The sequence below is a fragment of the Martes martes genome, assembly GCF_963455335.1.
Source record: "Martes martes genome assembly, chromosome: 13".
NCBI classification, from domain to species: domain Eukaryota; kingdom Metazoa; phylum Chordata; class Mammalia; order Carnivora; family Mustelidae; genus Martes; species Martes martes.
This window is the reverse complement of record NC_137901.1, coordinates 30143724-30164365: the sequence shown is the minus strand read 5'-3', so window position 1 is coordinate 30164365 and position 20642 is coordinate 30143724. Positions and strand designations below refer to the sequence as shown.

Below are 20642 nucleotides of genomic sequence, written 5' to 3'. Positions count from 1 at the left end.
CTGCATTTGCATTTACCTTATTATGTAGAACATGACAACCAAAAAGGTCCTTTCTGGCACTGAGGGATAATGCCACTAATGTGGTAGAAAACCTGCATTTTGATCAGTGATGGTTCCAGAGAAAGATCTTGATCAAAAGTGGTGGTGGTGGGGCGCCTGGGTGGCTCAGTGGGTTAAAGCCTCTGCCTTCGGCTCGGGTCATGGTCCCAGGGTTCTGGGATCGAGCCCCGCATTGGGCTCTCTGCTGAGCAGGGAGGCTGCTTCCTCCTCTCTCTCTGCCTGCCTCTCTGTCTACTTGTGATCTCTGTCTGTCAAATAAATAAATAAAATCTTTAAAAAAAAAAAAAAGTGGTGGTGGTGGGGGGGATGTGAAAATTATTAGAAAAACCTCACTTAAGTAGAGTTAGGAGGCTAGAGGGTGACCCATACCACTCAGTATCAGTTATAGGAAGGACTGAGTATCAGCAGGATAGAATTAACAAAGATCTCAACAAGAAAATATATACATTGAATCTATAAGAAATGGACTACCCTTGCAACTCAGCCAATGAGAAACTATCATTACCCTGAACTGTTGGCTTTTAACAAAGGACTTTCATTCAAAACACCCCCTTCCAACTTCCTCCTTCTCTATAAAATAACATTTGTTTGTCAGGCTTGCCTATGAGTCAGCAGCAGTGAGGAAGAGGACACAAGAGGGGATATTAGAAGGACAGCAGAAATCTCTAGACTTCCTTAATGCTAGGTTGGCTGACTACAGAGTTGGTTAGGGGCTAAACCAAATACAAGGTTACAATGACATTCCCTATTACTTCAGAATATATTAATATAGGAGGTAGCCAGGTATTGGGGGAATGCATAGGTCTAGGAAGTTGCAGTGACTGGATATATTAGCACACCAAAAAAATAAAGTTTGAAGTGTTTGGAGGACGATTAGTTTTAATATTTGTAGTAAGGATGATTCAATACATTTATAATTAAAGCTGAACTTATTTCGTTTCACTTAAATCCACGTGAAAATATTGTTAAGCTCTTCTTCTGTTTTTGATTGACTTTTTTGTATTTAGGTCAGAACAAAAAATAATTCAGGCATCTGAGATAACCCATTACCAAAATTTCTATATCTCTGCTATACTGCTTATCACAATTTGCTGCACATTTAGTATTCTCCTACTGCCCCAAATCTCAAGAATTTTAAGAACAGAGGCCCAATTTTATTCCATTCTGCTTTTAAAGATTTACTTCTTTGAAGGGGGTGGGGGAGAAAGAGCACACAAGTGGGGGAGGAGCTGAGGGAGAGTGAGACTCTTAAGCAGACTCCCCCTGAGCTGAAATCAAGTTAGACACTCAACTAACTGCATTTTCTTTATGTAGGATAGTATTTCATATATACTAAGGGATTAGAAACAAAGTAAGAAAGAGCTTGAATAAGAGTATAGATAGACTACAGTAATAGCTGGCTCAATAACTTGTTGTTGTTTTAGTTCAATCATTTAACCTCTATAAAACTTAAATTTTCTATTTATGAAATGAGTAGTAGAGTTATTTTCAAGGAATCTGTGACCAATAGTTAGAAACTATAAAGAGGAAAATTTAATCTCATTGTAAGAACATGCTTAAGAATAATTTAAATTCCCTAAAAGCTCTATTTGTCCGTTTCTAGAATCAGAGTACCTAATCAATTGAAGTGGTCAAACACAGTCTTAATGAGCATTTGGCAGGAACATTGAGCATTGAAAAGAAAATTTCAACACTGGAAGAATGGTTAAGGTAAAAGTCTTTTCCAACATGGCAGTTGGTGATAGCCAACAATTCTTCCATGGGATTATTGTAGCACTGCAAGGTTTTGTGCATAGCACAAACACTTCAGTAATTGACCCTACTTCCAGTATTGCCTCCAAGGGGTAATTTCTTCGCATTCCATTTTACTCAAATTCTAGGTGGCAAAAATATCTTTTCTACTTCCTGGATTAGTTGTAAGGATAATACGTTTCAACAAATGTTGAACAGGAATAGTTACAGAAGAAAACAAAATGTTATTACTCAATGTGTTTCAGTGGTGTTCTCTACTGTCCCCTACTGTGACATAAGTCTTAATAACTCAACTGTATAGATTATCTCTTGTATGTGAGAGATTGTTTGGAAACCAACAAGTCACCATCTTTTGAGCCTTATGCATTCCTGACTATGTTTGGCTGCAACTGAAGCTAGCTCAGAAAAATAAGGGTATACACATGCAATAGTTTTTCAAACTGTTTATTTACAAGTTTTTCATTGTTTCCAGAGCATAGGATCTCAGAGTTAGAAAGCACTTCAGTTTATGTGGGTTTCTCTCTCATCACTTACCACTTTATCTAAAAATAGGTAATATTGTCCATCTTTAGGCACACTGAACTAATGAATGCTCCCTTAATATACTACATTGGTCAGCTATTGTCATGATAATGCTGCATGACAAAGCTACTCAAATTTAGGAGCCTGAAGCTACTAGTATTCATGGTTTTTCTACTTCACCAGTCTGTATGGTGGTTAGAGCAGATGTACTTCAGGCAATGAGCTCGCAGGACTTTGTTCTAGTTTTTGATTTGGGTTTAGGTCTGTTCCATGTGTATCCCTCCTCCTGGGACCAAGGGTTACCTGCCTCATCTTTGAGCATAGCAGTGCCTCTTGAAAGACTGACTCAGAATTAGCAGGCTGAATCATCTGCCTACATTTTATTGACCTGAGCAGTGACATGGCCAAGCCTATACCAACGGGAAGGAGAAACATCCAGCTATCCATGATTACATTAATACCCAATGTGGTCAGGTAAGTGCTCATACATACTTGTAGACTTCATGATAGAAATACAAAGGTTTTCACTTTCTACCAAAACATAATTCTAGATGACTTTTTGGTTTTAGTATTTCAGTTGTTGTAATCTTCTTACATTGAGTGAAATTTAACCTACTCAATCTTCTTCCAATTAGGTTTAAAAGTTCCCCTGACTTATTTCACTCAGCATAATCTCTGCTTGATTTATTTCACTCAGCGAGATTATGCTGAGTGAAATAAGTCAAGCAGAGAGAGTCAAGTATCATATGGTTTCACTTATTTGTGGAGCATAACAAATAATATGGAGGACAAGGGTAGATGGAGAAGAGAAGGGAGTTGAGGGAAATTGGAAGGGGAGGTGAACCATGAGAGACTATGGACTCTGAAAAACCACCTGAGGGTTTTGAAGGGGCGGGGGGTGGGAGGTTGGGGGAACCAGGTGGTGGGTATTAGGGAGGGCACGGATTGCATGGAGCACTGGGTGTGGTGAAAAAACAATGAATACTGTTACGCTGAAAAGAAATAAAAAATTAAAAAAAAAAAAAGTTCCCCTGAAAAGAAGTATATTTTCCCTTGGATAACATAGCTCTTTCAAGTAACTGAAATAATTTCTCCATTCTAAATAGCCCCAGTGGCTTCAGCCCTCCTCCACCTCCATAAGCCCATTACCCAAATGTCCCTTGAAACAAATGAATTTCTCAATATATAGATTTCAAATAATCTTAATACTTCATAAATAGAAAGAAACCATGTATTTCCAGTGGCTTATATATATGCCAGTTAATGCAGTTTTTAAAAAAATAGGTACATCAAATAGATGACATCATAAACATTTCAATATATACACTCTTTAAGTACAAATGGAAAACAATGTAATGAAGATCTGTGCATCTATGACCTAGGTTTTAGACTGTTAACATTCTCCTTTATTGAATCAGAACTTTATGAAACATGAATCATCACGTATGTAGTTGAAGTAGACTTTGTATTTCTCCCCTTCCTGGAGAAGTAACCATTAGCTTAAACATTTTCTAAAAAAAATTTTTTACATCCCAAGCCACAAAGTAAAATTATATATAGCAAATAATCAATCTCCTATAGACCACATTTTTTTGTGATTAGATTAAAAAAAATCAATAAAAAGGATAAGAACTTATGTGAAAAGAACACCTGCTCACATACTGACTGCAGCATTCTGTTTAAGTTAAATGTGTTCTCAAACCTGACAGAGGTGCATTAGAGTTTCCCATTATACAGGCTTTTGGATTTATGCTCTTTAGATTTATATATTTTTCTTGAATTTTATAGACCAATATTTATCTTTGATTTTTTTTCTATTGCAAACTGACATTTTTACACCTTAATAATGCTTTTTGCAATAAAATCTACTTTGCCTGATTTTAATACAGATATACCCACTTTAGGTTTGGTTACCTTTTTACTATTTTTTTTTCTAATCATTCTCCGATTTGTCAACTTTCTGTACTTTTAGGTCTCTTCTAAACCAAAGAAGTACAGGTTAGTTTTGTTCTTTTATTCAATATAATGCCAATGATTTACGTGACTATTTTGGGAGAAATACCGTATCCATTTCCATTTATTTTGATTCCTGATAGGCTTATATTTATTATGTCTCCGATTTCTTTTTTCTTTTCAACTTCAAAATTATTTTTATATTTCCCCTTTCCCCTCTGCTAGTTTTTAAGTTATATTTCTAAGAATTTTTTTTTTTAAGAACAGTTTTAGGTTTACAATAAAGAGGAGTTTTATGCCTGGCACTTGATATATTTATATTTCAACATGATTATATTTAAAGTATGAAATGAAATAAAATCTCCATCCTCTTCCCAAATATACCAAGGCTTTTAAAGGTTTTTACTCTGACTCCTTTTGTCCATTTTACTTATAAATGCCACATAATATTTTAGTCCTATATTTTTATATACACCAACAATGCTTTCCTTCTCCTTGTTCTTATCTACACATTTGTAAGTTAATGTACTAAATAATACTACATCTTGGGGGCACCTGGGTGGCTCAGTGGGTTAAGCCTCTGCCTTCGGCTCAGGTCATGATCTCGGGGTCTTGGGCTCGAGCCCCGCATTGGGCTCTCTGCTCAGCGGGGAGCCTGCTTCTCCCTCTCTGCCTGCTGTGATTCTATCTCTGCTGTGATTCTGCTCTGCCTACTTGTGATTCTATCTCTCTCTCTGTCAAATAAAAGAAAAGAAAAAAAAATACTACATCTTGGTTATGTCACCCATTCCACCTAACTATCTCTACCCTTGGTTCCATGAGTATATATGTTAAGTAGACCTTCCTTTTTTATGTCGCTAAAGTTTTTAAATAAAAGCTATCACCAGATTAGGGTCCAAGACAAGTTTTGAACACATCTGAGGAAGAATAAACTATTCTGTTAATTTTATAATCTTAGATGACAATATTATATCTACACTTAAGTATTTATATTTAAAAAATTAAAGGAATGTTAGAATATTCTAGTTGGCAGTAAGTTACATTTTCCTGTCAATTCTTTTCTTATTTAATTTCTCATCACTATTGCAAATTTCCTCTTGTCCTGTTTGAATTGTTAAACTCTTCTTTGTGGTTAATGTATTTGAGATTAAGGCCTAAATTGGCCTCAGAAACTGGAGAGATCTAAGAAAATTACCTACCTGACCAGCAGTGTCCAAAATGTCCAGATAAGCTGGCTCATCATCAATCCTAACCTGGGTCTTATAAGCGTCTTCTGAAAAACATAAGACAGAGTTTACATTCAGATATATTCAACTGAAGAGGCATAATTCGTTTTTAGATTTCATAACCAAGAATTTCTAAATAGGTTAAGTAAGAGAATGAGATATTCTAGTCGAGTACGCCAAGTAATAAGGTTATAACCCAGGGAAAGAATGGAGAGTGTTTCTGCTTAAAGTGAAGTCAGGTTTATTTCTCCTTCGCCAGGAGAATATTATGATTTGAGGTACATTGGTCATATTACCTACAGAACAAATCTTGAAACAAATTCATCAGTTCTTTTTTTCATCTTGCACTTCAAATTTGCATTTCAAAATCATAATCAATGAAAGACTGAAAGCTTTTACTCTAAGATCAGGGACAAGTAGTCCTGTTTTAACTTTTATTTAACGCAGTACTAAAGTCCTATCCAGAACAACAAGGAAAGAAAAATAAATAAAAATAATCCAAATTGGAAGAGAAGAGATAACTAACATGATCTTATAAATAGAAAGCTCTAATGATTGTATGGGGTAGAAGTACAGTGGGGTTGTTGTTAGAACTTCTAAAATATTCAGCAGTTACAGGATACAAAAATCAAACACACTGAAGTTGGGAGTCTTTCCACACACTGATGATAAATTTTTTTTAAGATTTTATTTTATTTATTTGACAGAGAGAGAGATCACAAGTAGGCAGAGAGGCAGGCAGAGAGAGAGAGAAGGAAGCAGGCTCCCTGCTGAGCAGAGAGCCTGATGTGGGGCTCAATCCCAGGACCCTAAGACCATGACCTGAGCCGAAGGCAGAGGCTTAACCCACTGAGCCACCCAGGCGCCCGATGATAAACAATTTAAAATAAAAGAAATTGTTTTCACCTATAATAGCATCAAAAGGAATAAAATACTTAGGAATAAACTTAACCAAGAAGGTAAAGAATTGTATACCAAAAACTATACAGTTTTAAATATGTTTGTGTACTTCTTAACCTGTACAAATTTATATATTCTGGATTCTAAATTTATCAGGTAGGATTTGTAAATATTTTTTCCTGTCCTGTAGGCTTTTTAACTTTAATAATGGCATTTGATGCATGAAAGTTAATTTTTATGGAGTATAGTTTTTTTTGTTGTTCAGGTTTTTAGTGTCCTAAGGATGTATTCTAAATTCAAGGTCATGAATATTTAATGCTATGTTTTCTTCTAAGCGTTTTATAATTTTAGCCTTTGCCTTTAAGTCATTGATCCATTTTCAGTTTATTTAGCAGCTTTCTCTTTTTAAAATTGTTTTAAGTTAAATTAGCCAAATAGCCACCATTAGTTTCAGATGTAGTGTTCAATGAGTCATCTGTTGTTTATTTTATTTATTTATTTTAAATATTTCATTTATTTTTCAGAGAGAGAGAGAGAGAGATAGAGAGCAACCATACCAAGAGAACACAAGCAGGGGGAGTGGCAGGCAAAGGGAGAAATGGGCTCCTCATTGAGCAAGGAGACCAATGTGGGACTTCATCCCAGGACCCTGGGATTATGACCTGAGCTGAAGGCAAACGCTTAACTGACTGAGCCATCCAAGTGCCCCACTTGCATATTTTTTAATATGTTGTTTGGTAAGGATATAAATTCATTCTTCTGCATACAATTCTCTTATTATCCTTCATTTTTGTAAGGTTGGTACTGATGCCCCCAATATCTTATTTGCTATTTCTTTCTTAGTCAGTCTAGCTAAAGGTTTGTCAATTTTGTTCAACTTTTTGAAGTAACATAGTTTCATTTTTCTCTTTTCCCTCTATTCCCTATTTGCCTCTCTTCTAATCTTTAGTATTTCCTTCCTTCTATTTGCTTTGGGTTTAGTTCCCCCCCTCTCCGACTGCTGGGGGTTAAATCCTGGCTCTACAAATACCAGCTATCTGATTTTAGGAGGAGAAAATCATTTGATCTCTCTAAAATGCATATTACTCATTTGAAAATTATGATAATATTTGTATGTAACTTACGGAGTCTTCAGAGGATTCAAGAAGACAATGTGTGAAATGTATACAGCACAGTGCATTGTGTATAGAATATGCTTTACAATGCTGTATGTATGTTTTTTGTTTTTAAGAAATTTGGACTCTATCATAACATCATTATCAGATAATGCATTTTGGAATTCTCAGCGGGGCTGAAATGTGGCGAATAGATTTTAACATGGGAAACTAGAAAGATTACATTTATATCAGTAATCTAGGTGAGAAAAGATGGTGGTCTATATTATAACAATGGCACTAGGGTGGAAAAAGAGCTGACAGATTTGCAAGGTATTTAGGAAGTTGAACCTGTAGCACTTAATAACATAGAGAGAACAAGGAAGGACGATGATGCAAGAGTAGCTCTCCAATTTCTGGCACTTGAAGGTGGGCAGATAGCTAGGATGTTTACTTAGAGAGGGAGGAAAGGAGGACCACCACAAATGCAGCTTAGAAAAGACTTTGCCATGTCTATCATGGAAGTGGAAACAGTGAGTACCTTTGTGTGAAGCTCTGGGGAGAGATCTGAGAGTCTTATTTCATTATATCCAAGTCTTTCCTCATTTTTTCCAATTGTAATTGGAAACATGGTTAGACCTCCTGGGCCTGAAATTCAAACTCCTAGAATCTGGCTATAGCTTCTCTCTTATCTGCCATTTATATTGTAAGTAAAGAGCAAACTGAACTACTACTAAAAGCTTTTAGAACAGCGTTGAGTTTTGGCACCATTTCAATACTTATCCATAGTGTTGATTGTGAATCACAAATGAGTTATTTTCAGAAACTTTTGGTTTACAAACTAGTAATGGTCAACAAAGGAGGCGCTTTTTAAATACATAGTATTGAGCACCTCTCTCAAATTAGATTTTCACTAGCTGCTGGAGATATGAAGATAGACCCATACAGCACACACGCCATCATGGTCTCTACTCCCAAGAACTTAAACAATCACAGTGGAAGACACACAAACATGCAATGAGATGCTAAGAAGAACCCTCAACTCTATGGTCAAATAATCTCTGACAAAGCAGGAAAATATGCAGTGGAAAAAAGATAGTCTCTTCAATAAATCATGCTGGGAAAATTGGACAGCTATGTGTAGAAGAATGAAACTTGGCCATTCTATTACACCATACACAAAGATAAACTCAAAATGGATAAAAGACCTCAATGTGAGGCAGGAATCTATCAAAATCCTAGAGGAGAACATAGGCAGTAACCTCTTCGACATCGGCCAAAACAACTTCTTTCAAGATAGGCTTTCAAAGGCAAAGGAAACAAAAGCGAAAATGAACTTTTGGGACTTCATCAAGATCAAAAGTTTCTGCACAGCAAAGGAAACAGTCAACAAAACAAAGAGGCAACCCAGGGAATAGGAGAAGATATTTGCAAATGACACTACAGACAAAGGGTTGGTATCCAAGATCTATAAAGAACTCCTCAAACTCAACACACACAAAACAGATAATCACGTCAAAAAATGGGCAGAAGACAGGAACAGACACTTCTCCAAAGAAGACATACAAATGGCTAACAGACACATGAAAAAATGTTCCTCATCATTAGCCATCAGGGAGATTCAAATCAAAACCACATTGAGATACTACCTTACACCAGTTAGAACGGCCAAAATTAACAAGAATGGCCAAAGTTAACAAAATTAACAAGTAAACAACAAGTGTTGGAGAGGATGTAGAGAAAGGGGAAACCTCTAACACTGTTGGTGGGAATGCATGTTCGTGCAGCCACTTTGGAAAACAGTGTGGAAATTCCTTAAGAAATTAAAAATAGAGCTACCCTAAGACCCTGCAATGCACTATTGGTATTTACCCCAAAGATACAGATGTAGTGAAAAGAAGGGCCATCTGTACCCCAGTGTTCATAGCAGCAATGGCCACAGTCGCCAAACTGTGGAAAGAACCAAGATGCCCTTCAACAAACGAATGGATAAAGAAGATATGGTCTCTCTCTCTATATATATATATATATATACACACACACACACACACACACATACATACAATGGAGTATTATGCCTCCATCAGAAAGGAAGAATACCCAACTTCTGTATCAACATGGATGGGACTGGAAGAGATTATGCTGAGTGAAATAAGTCAGGCAGAGAGAGTCAATTTCATTTAACTTGTGGAGCATAAGGAATAACACAGAAGACATTGGGAGATGGAGAAGAGAAGTGAGTGGAAGGAAATCAGAGGGGGTGACAAACCATGAGAGACTGTGGACTCAGAGACAAACTGAGGGTTTTGGAGGGGAGGGGATAGTGGGTTGGGTGAGCCTGGTTGTGGGTATTATGGAGGGCACGTATTGCATGGAGCACTGAGTGTGGTGCATAAACAATGAATTTTGGAACACTGAAAAAAAATTAAATCTAAAAAAAGATCCATAAATTTATAGGGCAAATAGCCTACCCCTTTCTAGGAAATTCATTCCTTATGACTGTGCTATAGAAATAAAATTGTGAGAAGTCTAACTAGCAGGATGGTCAATCTGGTGTGAGCAACTACCCGCCATCCTGTAACACCGTTCAGTATACACGCAACCACACAGTCTATTTTCCATTTCACTGCTCTTTGTACTTTTACTGATCTTCCTCTGACACAAGAGATATCTGGTGGATTTTTTTTTTAATGTATAGGGTTGTTTTTCCATTTCATAGGGAAATAAGAATAGTTACTGTGAAAAGGATGCTATGACATGAGAATCACATGTGAGTCTTTCAGATTTCATGTTTGTTTATTTAACTCAAAGGCCCCAAAAGGAGCCTGCTGAGGCCAGGAGCATGCTGAGTAATCCAGAGGAGAACTGCTCTTTGTGATTATCTGGGCCCTAGATAAACCCAGCACATGAAACGTATATCAAATAAAAGCTTCTCCTGGGATTAGAAAACCCCTTCAAAGAGACTTGATGTGAATTGGCTGGAAATTAAGCCAGGCCTTCTATCAAGATTTCTTTCTCTCTTTTAAGAAGTGTCTATCACAGTACACATTCCAGTGTTGTGAATCTAGGTCACCTCCCCGGCCTCCATAGAAACTAATCCCTTTCATTTCCTTCCAATAAACAATCTTCCCTCCTGTTTCCATCCATCCACTCCCTTTGAGACCTCCCATGTAGAAATGCAGTGTCAAAAATACTCTTTTGAATACATATAAACACCTCCCTGAATTTCAATCATCCGCCTATAGATGCAACCCTGAAGTGAGCTCATTTATCTTCCAAAGCAAGAGGCCAATGTATACAAAGCCTTATCGGGGAAAAAATAGTAGCAACTGCCTGCTATGTTGTCTGCACTGGAAAGCACAATGGAGCTAGATTCTTAGAGGCATCTTTAAAATTCCACCTTAAAATGCTACTTTAAAAATTCGTTTGAAAACACTGGTGTTTGACATCGTGGCTTCTTTTAGGTCTTCTTCACTTTCCTTCTCCAGAATTTTACAGGAGGAAATCACCAAAGACCTGTATTAAAGTCTCACATCCATCACTAAAGGTTGGTGTTACAAGTGGCCAACCACTTAATCTTACTTGTAAGATGGAGTAATAGTCCATGCTAGTCATTGCACAGGAGTTCTAGAAAGATCAACTAAAGTGGACTATAAAATGGTGGAAGGAAGGAAGGATGGATAATTCAAACTCAAGGCATGTTATGTAATAACTTTAAAAAAAATATTGCTTCAAGTTAACCATAAAATCATATTAAAGCTAAACCACTTCTACTTCGGCCATTTGCATTTACCCATGCAGGAATGTTTCTCCTCCCAACAAGTAAATCAGAGGATTTGTTAGGACAGATTTATAATAATCTTCCCAAAAAATAAATGCTTATAATTAAAAAGCCTTATGATGTTCTGAATAATCTATATAAAAAATTCCTTTACAGGATATATTTAGATACCTTTAAAATATGTTGTTGTAAATATGAAACTGGGATAATTTAAAGCCACAATATGTAACTCAGAAAGAAACATTAGGTTATTGTTGAATTTTCACTTGAGGACTTTTTAAAAAATATATCTTAAGATACTATGGTTTACTTGAAAACTTTAAATGTATTATAATACATTTAAATAGCACATTAAAGATATGTTCCTATGACTCTGAGGTAGTATATATCTCTAAAATATTAATCATCAACCCAATTCTTTAAATAATATAAAGGATCAGATTCAGATCATTTATAACTTTCTCAAAGAATTTCTTAAATCATCCTAATTGGGTGTTTATACGTGTAAAAAGCAGAAATATCTTGGAACAAAGTGCACTGCAAACTCTCTCTTGAACAGAAAGGGAAATCAGGGCTGTATCGGTATTGATGCAAATGTAATGTATCAATATGTGCTTAAGTATATAATCTGTGTTAGACATGCTGATAGGCCCAGGATCTACCATGTTGACAAAGACAATTGATTTCTATCCATACAGTTTGAAACCTTGGGAGAATACATAAACAGGCAATTGCACTGTATTGTAATGAGTGTTAACAGAAGTGTTTGAAATGTTCTTATTTAGAAAGACAGAAGACAACCAGCTGAAGTTGAGCTAAGGTCAGTCCTCAAAAGAAGCAGATAGAAAACAGGGTTTGCAAGGGGGAGGCCTGGTAAGAGGCCAAGACAGGCAGGGAATTGCATGGACTGTAACACAACCCCTCCTCTTGAAAGTAAACATTCAGTGGAATCTATTAAAGGTGTATATGCCTGCTGGATTTGAAAAAGGTTCTGGAAACTGGCTGAATTTGGCTTCAGAAAGGCCTCAAAATGAATGAGAACACATTTTCCTACCATGGCAATAAAAGCTGAAGATGGAGGTGTCATTAGAAACTAAGTCCTGGAAATTCATGGGAATTATAAGGCAGAATTTAGATTTTTTTTTCCTCATGCTATAGAATTGAGGACTGAGCCAAGGACATCTGTAAGGGGTAAGGGCTCTGTGAGGATATTAGAATTACACAGCAATTGAAATCTTTCCTACAGACATAGAAGCAGATCCTAGTGGGGTAGGTCATACCAATCAGCATTTTCCCGCTGCTCCCAGGGAAATGTCCAATGTCACTGCTCTGGGAAGTTTAACTCCAAGGGAGATAACCACATGCATTCTATAGAGTCCTCATGTAGATTTTCTACATCATTAGAGGTGGTGCAAGCTGGAGTGTTTCCTTTGGAATCAGAGGACACCTAGAGATTTGTACCTGCAGAGGGCCACTACTGAGAGAGGCCATTCCAAACAACAGCTTCTCATAGCAAGGATCAGCCCACAGAGAAGTCTTTGAAGAGAGGTAATAGTCCTCTTTAGTGAATAGACCTGTAGCCCAGCAAGAGATTGCTGAGACAGCAGAAAGATCCATGTTCTTTCCCAAAACTGTCATCTACAGAAAATATTTCAGGATGTCCACATCCTTTCAATGTTAGAGCCTTCTAAATCTTTCCTTTCAGCCAGATAGAGAGGTTCATGGGAAACCGGATTCTTTGGCTGTCCACTGTTAAATAGAAATGAGAGGTAAAAGGATTCAGCTACATGGACACTGAGCATTTCAAGTGCTTTGTATCTACCTCACTTCTCCTTTAGGAGTGAGGGAAAGAAAAGAGTAGATGTTCTCCTCTCCCCAGCTCCTTTAGCAAGAAATGACATCTCATTTCTACCTTTCTTGCCCCTATTTCCCACCAACATGATGGATGGCTACATGATCCTAAGGCCACGATCTGTGTAATGGTTGTCTCCCAGACTTTAAAATAGAATGCATTTATATACAGACTATCTCTTCACAGAAATAACTAGCTTTTATGGTTAGAACAATCGTGGGAGTGCCACAATCGTTCCATGAAATTTGGAGCCCACAGATACAATATGAGAATATCTGGTGGCAGAGGTTTGGTTTATACCAAGACCCTGGTTTCTGGGAAGGTGAAATAGATATACTTTTCCCTATGCTTCCTGCTACATACAACATAAAATTATGAAAATTATTTCTAGAACAAGCTTAAGACAACTCTGAAAGTTGAAGAGGAAAGGGCAGCCTGGCTAAAAACTTCAGGATCTAAGGAATAACCCAGTGGTATGTTCTCTGGGTTTTCTTTTTGCTTCACAGACTTGAACCTGAAAAAGCTGGAAGCCTGGAAACACCAATGGGTACAGACCAAACAAGAAAGCCCAGAGAAATGAAGCAGAGCCTAGAAAGGCAGAACACATTTAGACTATAACCGATCTAACAGTGAACCAATTTAGAACTGTTCGACAAATTAAATACTTAGCTGTAAATAGAACAAAGCATGTGCAGACCTTATATGCTAAAAGCCATGTAACACTGATGAAAGAAAATTTAGACAATCTAAATACAGAGGCATACCATTTTCGTGCTTAGAAGACTCAACGAGTAAATATGTGGATTCTCCACAAGTTGTGTAAAAATTTAACACAATTTCTATCAAAATCTTGAAAAACTTATGTGTATGTGTGGATATGGGCACCATTTTTAAGTCTTTTATGAAAAGAAAAAGGAACTAGAGAAGCTAAAATATTTTGAAAAGTAGCAGGAATCAGTTTTCCTGAATTCACAACTTACTATGTAGCTATAGTAATCAAGACTACACAGTATTGACACATAGCTCAATAAAATAGAAAGGAGAATTTAGAAATAAGCCCTCAAAAATGTAACTACATTTTGACAAAATTGCAAAAGTAATTTAGTGAAGGGAAGAGCCTTTTTAACAAATGGTATAGGAAAAATTAGATATCCAAGGGCAAAAACAAGCAAACCTCCAGCTAAGTAGCACACTTTACACACCAATTAATCTAAAAATAGGTCATAAGTCTCAACATAAAACTATCAAACTTTTAGAAGAACCTAGGAAAAATCTTCATGATTCAGTGCTATACAAAATTTTAGACTTCACATAAGAGGTCTGTAAAAGGAAAAGTTTATAAATTGGACTTAAAAATGTTAAGACAGCTTTTGCACTATAAAAAAACCCTATTAAGATTAAAAAAAATTACTAGAATGGGAGAAAATATTTGCAAACCAAACATCTGATGAAGGACTACTATTTCGCACGTACAAAGAACTCTTGCATCTCAAGAACAATCTATTTAGAGAGTGAATAAAAGACATGAAGAGACATTCCATGAAATAGGATACATACATGGTAAATAAGCACATAAAATATGTTCATGATCCCAGAGTCGGATAGAGCCTGGCTTTGGGCTCTCTGCTCAGCAGGGAGTCTCCTTTCCCTCTCCCTACCCACCGCCCATCCCCCACCTACCCTCCACGCCTTGCTCATGCTCTTGGTTTCTCAAATAAAATCTTAACTAAAGTCACAATGAGCTATTACTACATACCTATCAGAATGGCTTATAAAAAAGTGACAACACTTAAGGCTGGTAAGGATGTGGAAACTTGAGATTACTAATAAATTTTTGGAGGGTTGCCTGGGTGGCTCAGTCAGTTAAGCATTTGCCTTCAGCTCAGGTCATGATCTCAGGGTCGTGGGATCAAGCCCTATATCAGGCTCCCTGCTCAGTGGTGAGGGGGAGAGGGGGCTGTTTCTCCCTCTCCTCCATGCTCATGCTCTCTTACTATCTCTCTCTTTCAAATAAATAAAATCTAAAAAAAAAAAAAAAATCTTTTGCAGTGTATATTTTAAAAAATATATTCCACATGTTGGGGCACCTGGGTGGCTCAGTTGGTTAAGTGTTTGACTCTTGGTTTTAGCTCAGTCATGATCTCATGCGTCATGAGATCGAGCCCCGCCTTGGGATTCCTGCTCACCAACTATTCTCTCCTTCTGTTCCTCCCCCATCATGTGTGTTTGCACACGTGTGCATACTCTCAAAAATAAATAAAATCTTTTACATATATTCCACATCTATTTATATTCCACTTGGAATATGTAAAGCAGCAATTGCATTCTTGGACATTTATTACAGAGAAATGAAGACTTAGGTTCTCATAAAGACACACTAATTTTTTTTGCCCAAGTTGTTTGTAGTAGCTTTATTCCTAATAGCTAAAAATGGGAACAGGTCAAATATCCTTCAGTGTATGAATAATTATACAATCTGTGGTATACCCATATCATGGAATACTATTCAACAATTTAAAAAAGAATGGAATGTTGATACATGCAACAGCCTTGATGAATCTCCACAGAATTGTGTTAATTAAAACCAGCCCATTCCAAAAGGTTACATATTCTATGATTCTGTTTATATAATATTCATGAAATGACACAGTTATAGATATGGATGACAGATTAGTGGTTGCCAGACATTATGGAGGAAGTGGGTGTTGTTTTCAAAATCTACATAAAGGATCCTTGTGGTCATGAAATTGTTCTGTATCTTGACTATCTGTATCCTGATTGTGATTTTGTACTAAGTTTAAGAAGTACTACCATTGAGGGGAACTGGGTAAGGGGACATTGAATGTCTATCTTACAGTGCCATATAAATTTGTAATTATCTCAAAATAAAATAGATATATCAATATCTGCTTATGTATAAAAAATTCCAAACTCTCAAAAACATTTTAGTAAGATAGGCATAGAAGTAGCTTGCTTTATCTCCAGTACTGAGTAGCTAAACAAAACTTAAAGCAAACATTATGATTAATAGATAAATACTAAAACCATTCACTCAGGGTGAATACAAGATGAGAATTTTCATTATAAATACTTTATGTTGGTAGTCCCACATAGTCCCACATAGTCCCACTTTATGTTGGTAGTCCCACATAGTCCCACATAGTCCCACATAGTCCCACTTTATGTTGGTAGTCCCACATAGTCCCACATAGTCCCACACAAAAATGTGACCAGTGTAAACAAATTTAGAAAGGAAAAATGTTGGGGCGCCTGGGTGGCTCAGTTGGTTAAGCCTCTACCTTCGGCTCAGGTCATGATCTCAGGGTCCTGGGATCAAGCCCCACATCAGGCTCTCTGCTCAGCAGGGCATCCTGCTTCCCCCTCTCTCTCTGCCTGCCTCTCTGCCTACTTGTGATCTCTCTGCCAAATAAATTAAAAAAATTACAAAAAAAAAAAAAAAAGGAAAATGTCACCATACATAGAAAATATCTTTTGGGCTTTTGGGCATATAGAACTTTTCAAAGATTCTATAGATAAATTCATAGATTGAATAAATCAACTTAGTAACTTATTAGTAATCAGTTTTCTGGGAACAAAGTCAATAGAGGAAAAAATCAACATGCAACAGAATAAGTGAAATTATGGTATTAACATAACATCAAAAATATCAAATCTTAAAGAATAAATCTTGCAAAAGTTTTGCAAGTCTTCTTAGGAAGTTGTAAAATATTATGAGAAAAATTAAAGATGAAAAATAACTAGAAGTATATGCATGTTTATGAATTGGTAGATTAAATATTTTAATGAAGTCAATTTTCCCCTAATTGATCTATAAACACACATCAGAGTTGGATGGTGGGGGCACGTGGATAGATTCACCAACTAATTCTAAATTAATGTGGAAATGCAAATGGCCAAAAATAGTTGAGACAATCTCAAAAAAGAACATAAGCTCTACCATATATCAAGACTTACTGTTAATCTACAGCAATTAAAACAAGGTGATATTAGCATACAGAAAAATAACTGACAGAATAAGAGCCCACATACTAACGAACACTTTTTGTTTTTACAGGACAGAATTGGCATTTCAAAGCAGTGGGAAAAAGAAAGTATTTTCAATAAATAGCATCATCAAACAGGTATATATATTGAGTAATGGAGGCTGACTGCTATCTCACAATATACATAGAAATCAATTGCAGTTGGTTTGTATGTAAATATGCAATACCACACCTCTCAGAGATACTATAGGATAATACCTTCATCATTTGAATGGCAAGATTTTTTTTTTTTTTTAAGATTTTATATATTTGAGAAAGAGGAAGTAGGGAGGGAGGGGGAGAGAGCAGGAGCAGTGAGAAGAGGCTGGGGGAGAGGGAGACAAAGCTCCCTGTTAAGCAGATAGCCCCATGTGGGGCTCTATCCCAGCAGCCTGGGATCATGATCTGAGCCATCGTCAGACACTCAACCGATTGAGTCACCCAGGCACCCCTGGCAAGACTTCTTAAAAACTAATATAAATACTAACTATAAATTGAAAGGCTGACAAATTAGAATACATTTATTAAAATTGTGAGTACATTAAAACAACAGATTGGTTTATCGAAGGCACTATTAAGAGAAGAAAAATATAAGCCATGGTATGGAATAAAGTGCATGTATCAACAAAAGACTCATACCCAGAATGTATGAAGAATTTCTACAAATCCCTCAAAGAGGCAATCTCCAAAGAGAAGTGGGCAAGACACTGGGGTTTTTAAGTAATCATATTTATTACATCATCAAGCACTGAAATTGTGCTTTATATTTTCATTATGTCATTTAAATCTTGTAATAACCATATGAAGAACTATTCTCACCTCCAATTACAGAGAAAAAGTTAAAGTTCATAGAGGTTATGTCATTTGCCCATCATCACACAACTTGTAAAAGCATGCTATTGCAGAGAAATTTTCACTTATTCATTTATGAATATTACTACTAGGAATACAAAGATCAGTAACACATGGCCCTTGTCCTTAAAGGAGGACACAGTGGAGGTATAACTGAGTCCATTTGGAGTTGGAGGTTGGTGAATAGGCAAAGACTTCATAGGAGAGCTGACCCTTGGGCTAACTTGAAGTTACCTCACTGATAAGAGTAAGGAAAAAAAAAACAAAAAAGTATCCTAGATAAAGGGCAGAGTATCAAAAGTATGAAGTCTCTTCCTCTTCCTTCCCTTCCTTGGGGGTTAGGAGGCATTGATGGTGACACCAGGGGTTGAGGAGATAAGAGGATAAAAAAACACGGGATGCTGGGGCGCCTGGGTGGCTCAGTGGATTAAGCCGCTGCCTTCGGCTCAGGTCATGATCTCAGGGTCCTGGGATCGAGCCCCGCATCGGGCTCTCTGCTCAGCGGGGAGCCTGCTTCCCCTTCTCTCTCTGCCTGCCTCTCTGCCTACTTGTGATCTCTCTATCTGTCAAATAAATAAATAAAATCTTTAAAAAAAAAAAAAATACGGGATGCTTTACAAATGTTCTCAAACTTTCCAATTCAAAATTCTTAAATTCAACTTCAAATTTTAAAACTGTTCCAATTCTAACTAGAGGGTATTATGCTAAGTGAATTAAGTCAATCAAAGAAAGACAATTATGTGATCTCTCTGATATGAGGAAGTTGAGAGGCAGAGTGGGGTGTCGTGGGGGGTAGGGAGGGAAAAAATGAAACAAGATGGGACCAGGAAGGGAGACAAACCATAAGAGACTCTTAATTTTGGGGGGGAGAAATTGAGGGTTGCTGGGTGGGTGAGGAGGGGGAGGGATAGGGTAACTGGGTGATGGACATTGGGGAGGGTATGTGCTATGGTGAATGTTGTGAATTGTGTAGGACTGATGAGTCACAGATCTGTACCCCTGAAGCAAGTAATACATTATATGTTAATAGAAAAAAAAAAAAAAAAGATTCCTTACCATGTGGCTTATAATGACCATCTCCATCTAAAAATCTGCATAGCCATTTGGCACTAGCAGAACAAAATACAGCTTGGCCTAGGAAACTTACTAATCAAAGTTAATTTATTATCTACTTTAAAGTTAATTTATTATCTATTTTCAAGTCCAAGTCCTGCAAATTCATCTCCTTTTTTTCAAAAATTGCTTCTTGAGCATATATTATGTGTCAGGCACTGACTGGATACAGCTGATAAAAAGCAGTTATAGTTCCTTTCCTTTAATGTAGAAAAGGGGACAAATAAGTAAAATGACACCAAATGTATAATTATATATTGTGAAGAATATGATGGAGGAAATTATTAGGGACAAAAATATATAATAGTGGAACAATTACCTAGACACTATGAAAAGAGGAGAATTCTCCAATAAATGTCTCAGGACATTTAACCTGAGAAAAAGCATAAGACAGAATCAGCCACATGATTTTCCAGACAGAGTGAGAGCACGTTTGACATCCTGGTTTGAGAAAGAATGTTTTGTATCTGAAGAAGTAAAAGGCCGGGGACTCTGAAAAATCATGGGAACAGAGTGTCAACAGAACCAGGTTAAGTTTTCAGTAGGCAGAGATTAGATCATAGAGGGTATACCAGTTAGGTCAAAAAGTACCAAACACCCACTTCAAAATGGTTAAGTGAAAATGTGAATGTATTAACTCATATAATGTAAAAACTTTTGGAAATAACTCCCTTTAGATAAGGAGGATTGATTGAAAGTTTCCCGTATCTAATTTTTCTTTCTTCTTTTGGTTCTGTGTCCTCATATGGGCCCTTTCTCCTAGGTTTGTGGGACAAAAGTGTATCCTTTCTCACTAATAAAAATCCCAGAATGGAAAATAAATAAATAAATAAAACTGTTCCAATTCTAGTAAATGTAAAAGTGAGCACTTTTCGGATGGCTGATAAATTTAAAGCATACATCCTTATTAATCATCAGTAAAAAAAACAGGTGAAAACTATAGGATTCAAGTGTTCGCACAACAATAGCAGATTTAAAAAGCTGATGATACCATAAGTAGTACACTGGGGGAGCCATGGAGAATGATCATCTACTACAGGGGGTGCATAAACAGATTACCTGGGACTGTCTACTAAACCTCCTTAGACCTGTAACATGTGTTGCATGGACTTGTTGGTCTCAGTTCTCTGTACAGATATTACATTTGTATACCCTTACCATGGCCTCAGAATGGATGGAATGTACTTACCCATTCTTGGAGTTTAGGCTTGGAAGTGTGACTTCCTTTGGCCAATGGGTTGCCAATGGATGTGATGTGAGTAGAGACATGACATATTCATGAGCAGTGGGGCTCATGTTTTTGGTTCTTTTATCAACATAAGAATATGCCCTGAGATACCCACTGGTTTCAGAAGATATCTATCAGTCAGAAGACAAGCCATTCCACTAATGTGAGAGGGAAAAATATAGTTTTTGTTTTTATTTTTTCCCCCCAGATTTGGGCAGTCTGTTATAAGCAATTGCATTCATCAGGAATATATGCACGTGTGCACA

General features: G+C 36.8%; 1 protein-coding gene across 1 annotated transcript in view; it reads right to left on the bottom strand.

Moving 5' to 3' along the window:
- The window catches only part of RIT2 (Ras like without CAAX 2), a gene marked incomplete at both ends in the record, with an annotated part of 376588 nt that overhangs the window by 240547 nt on the left and 115399 nt on the right, over positions 1-20642 (bottom strand). Inside the window, one exon of the mRNA XM_080821830.1 lies at positions 5487-5560. Within this exon, the coding sequence (XP_080677956.1) occupies positions 5487-5560 (74 nt within the window). The remainder of the gene's footprint in view (positions 1-5486; positions 5561-20642) is intronic.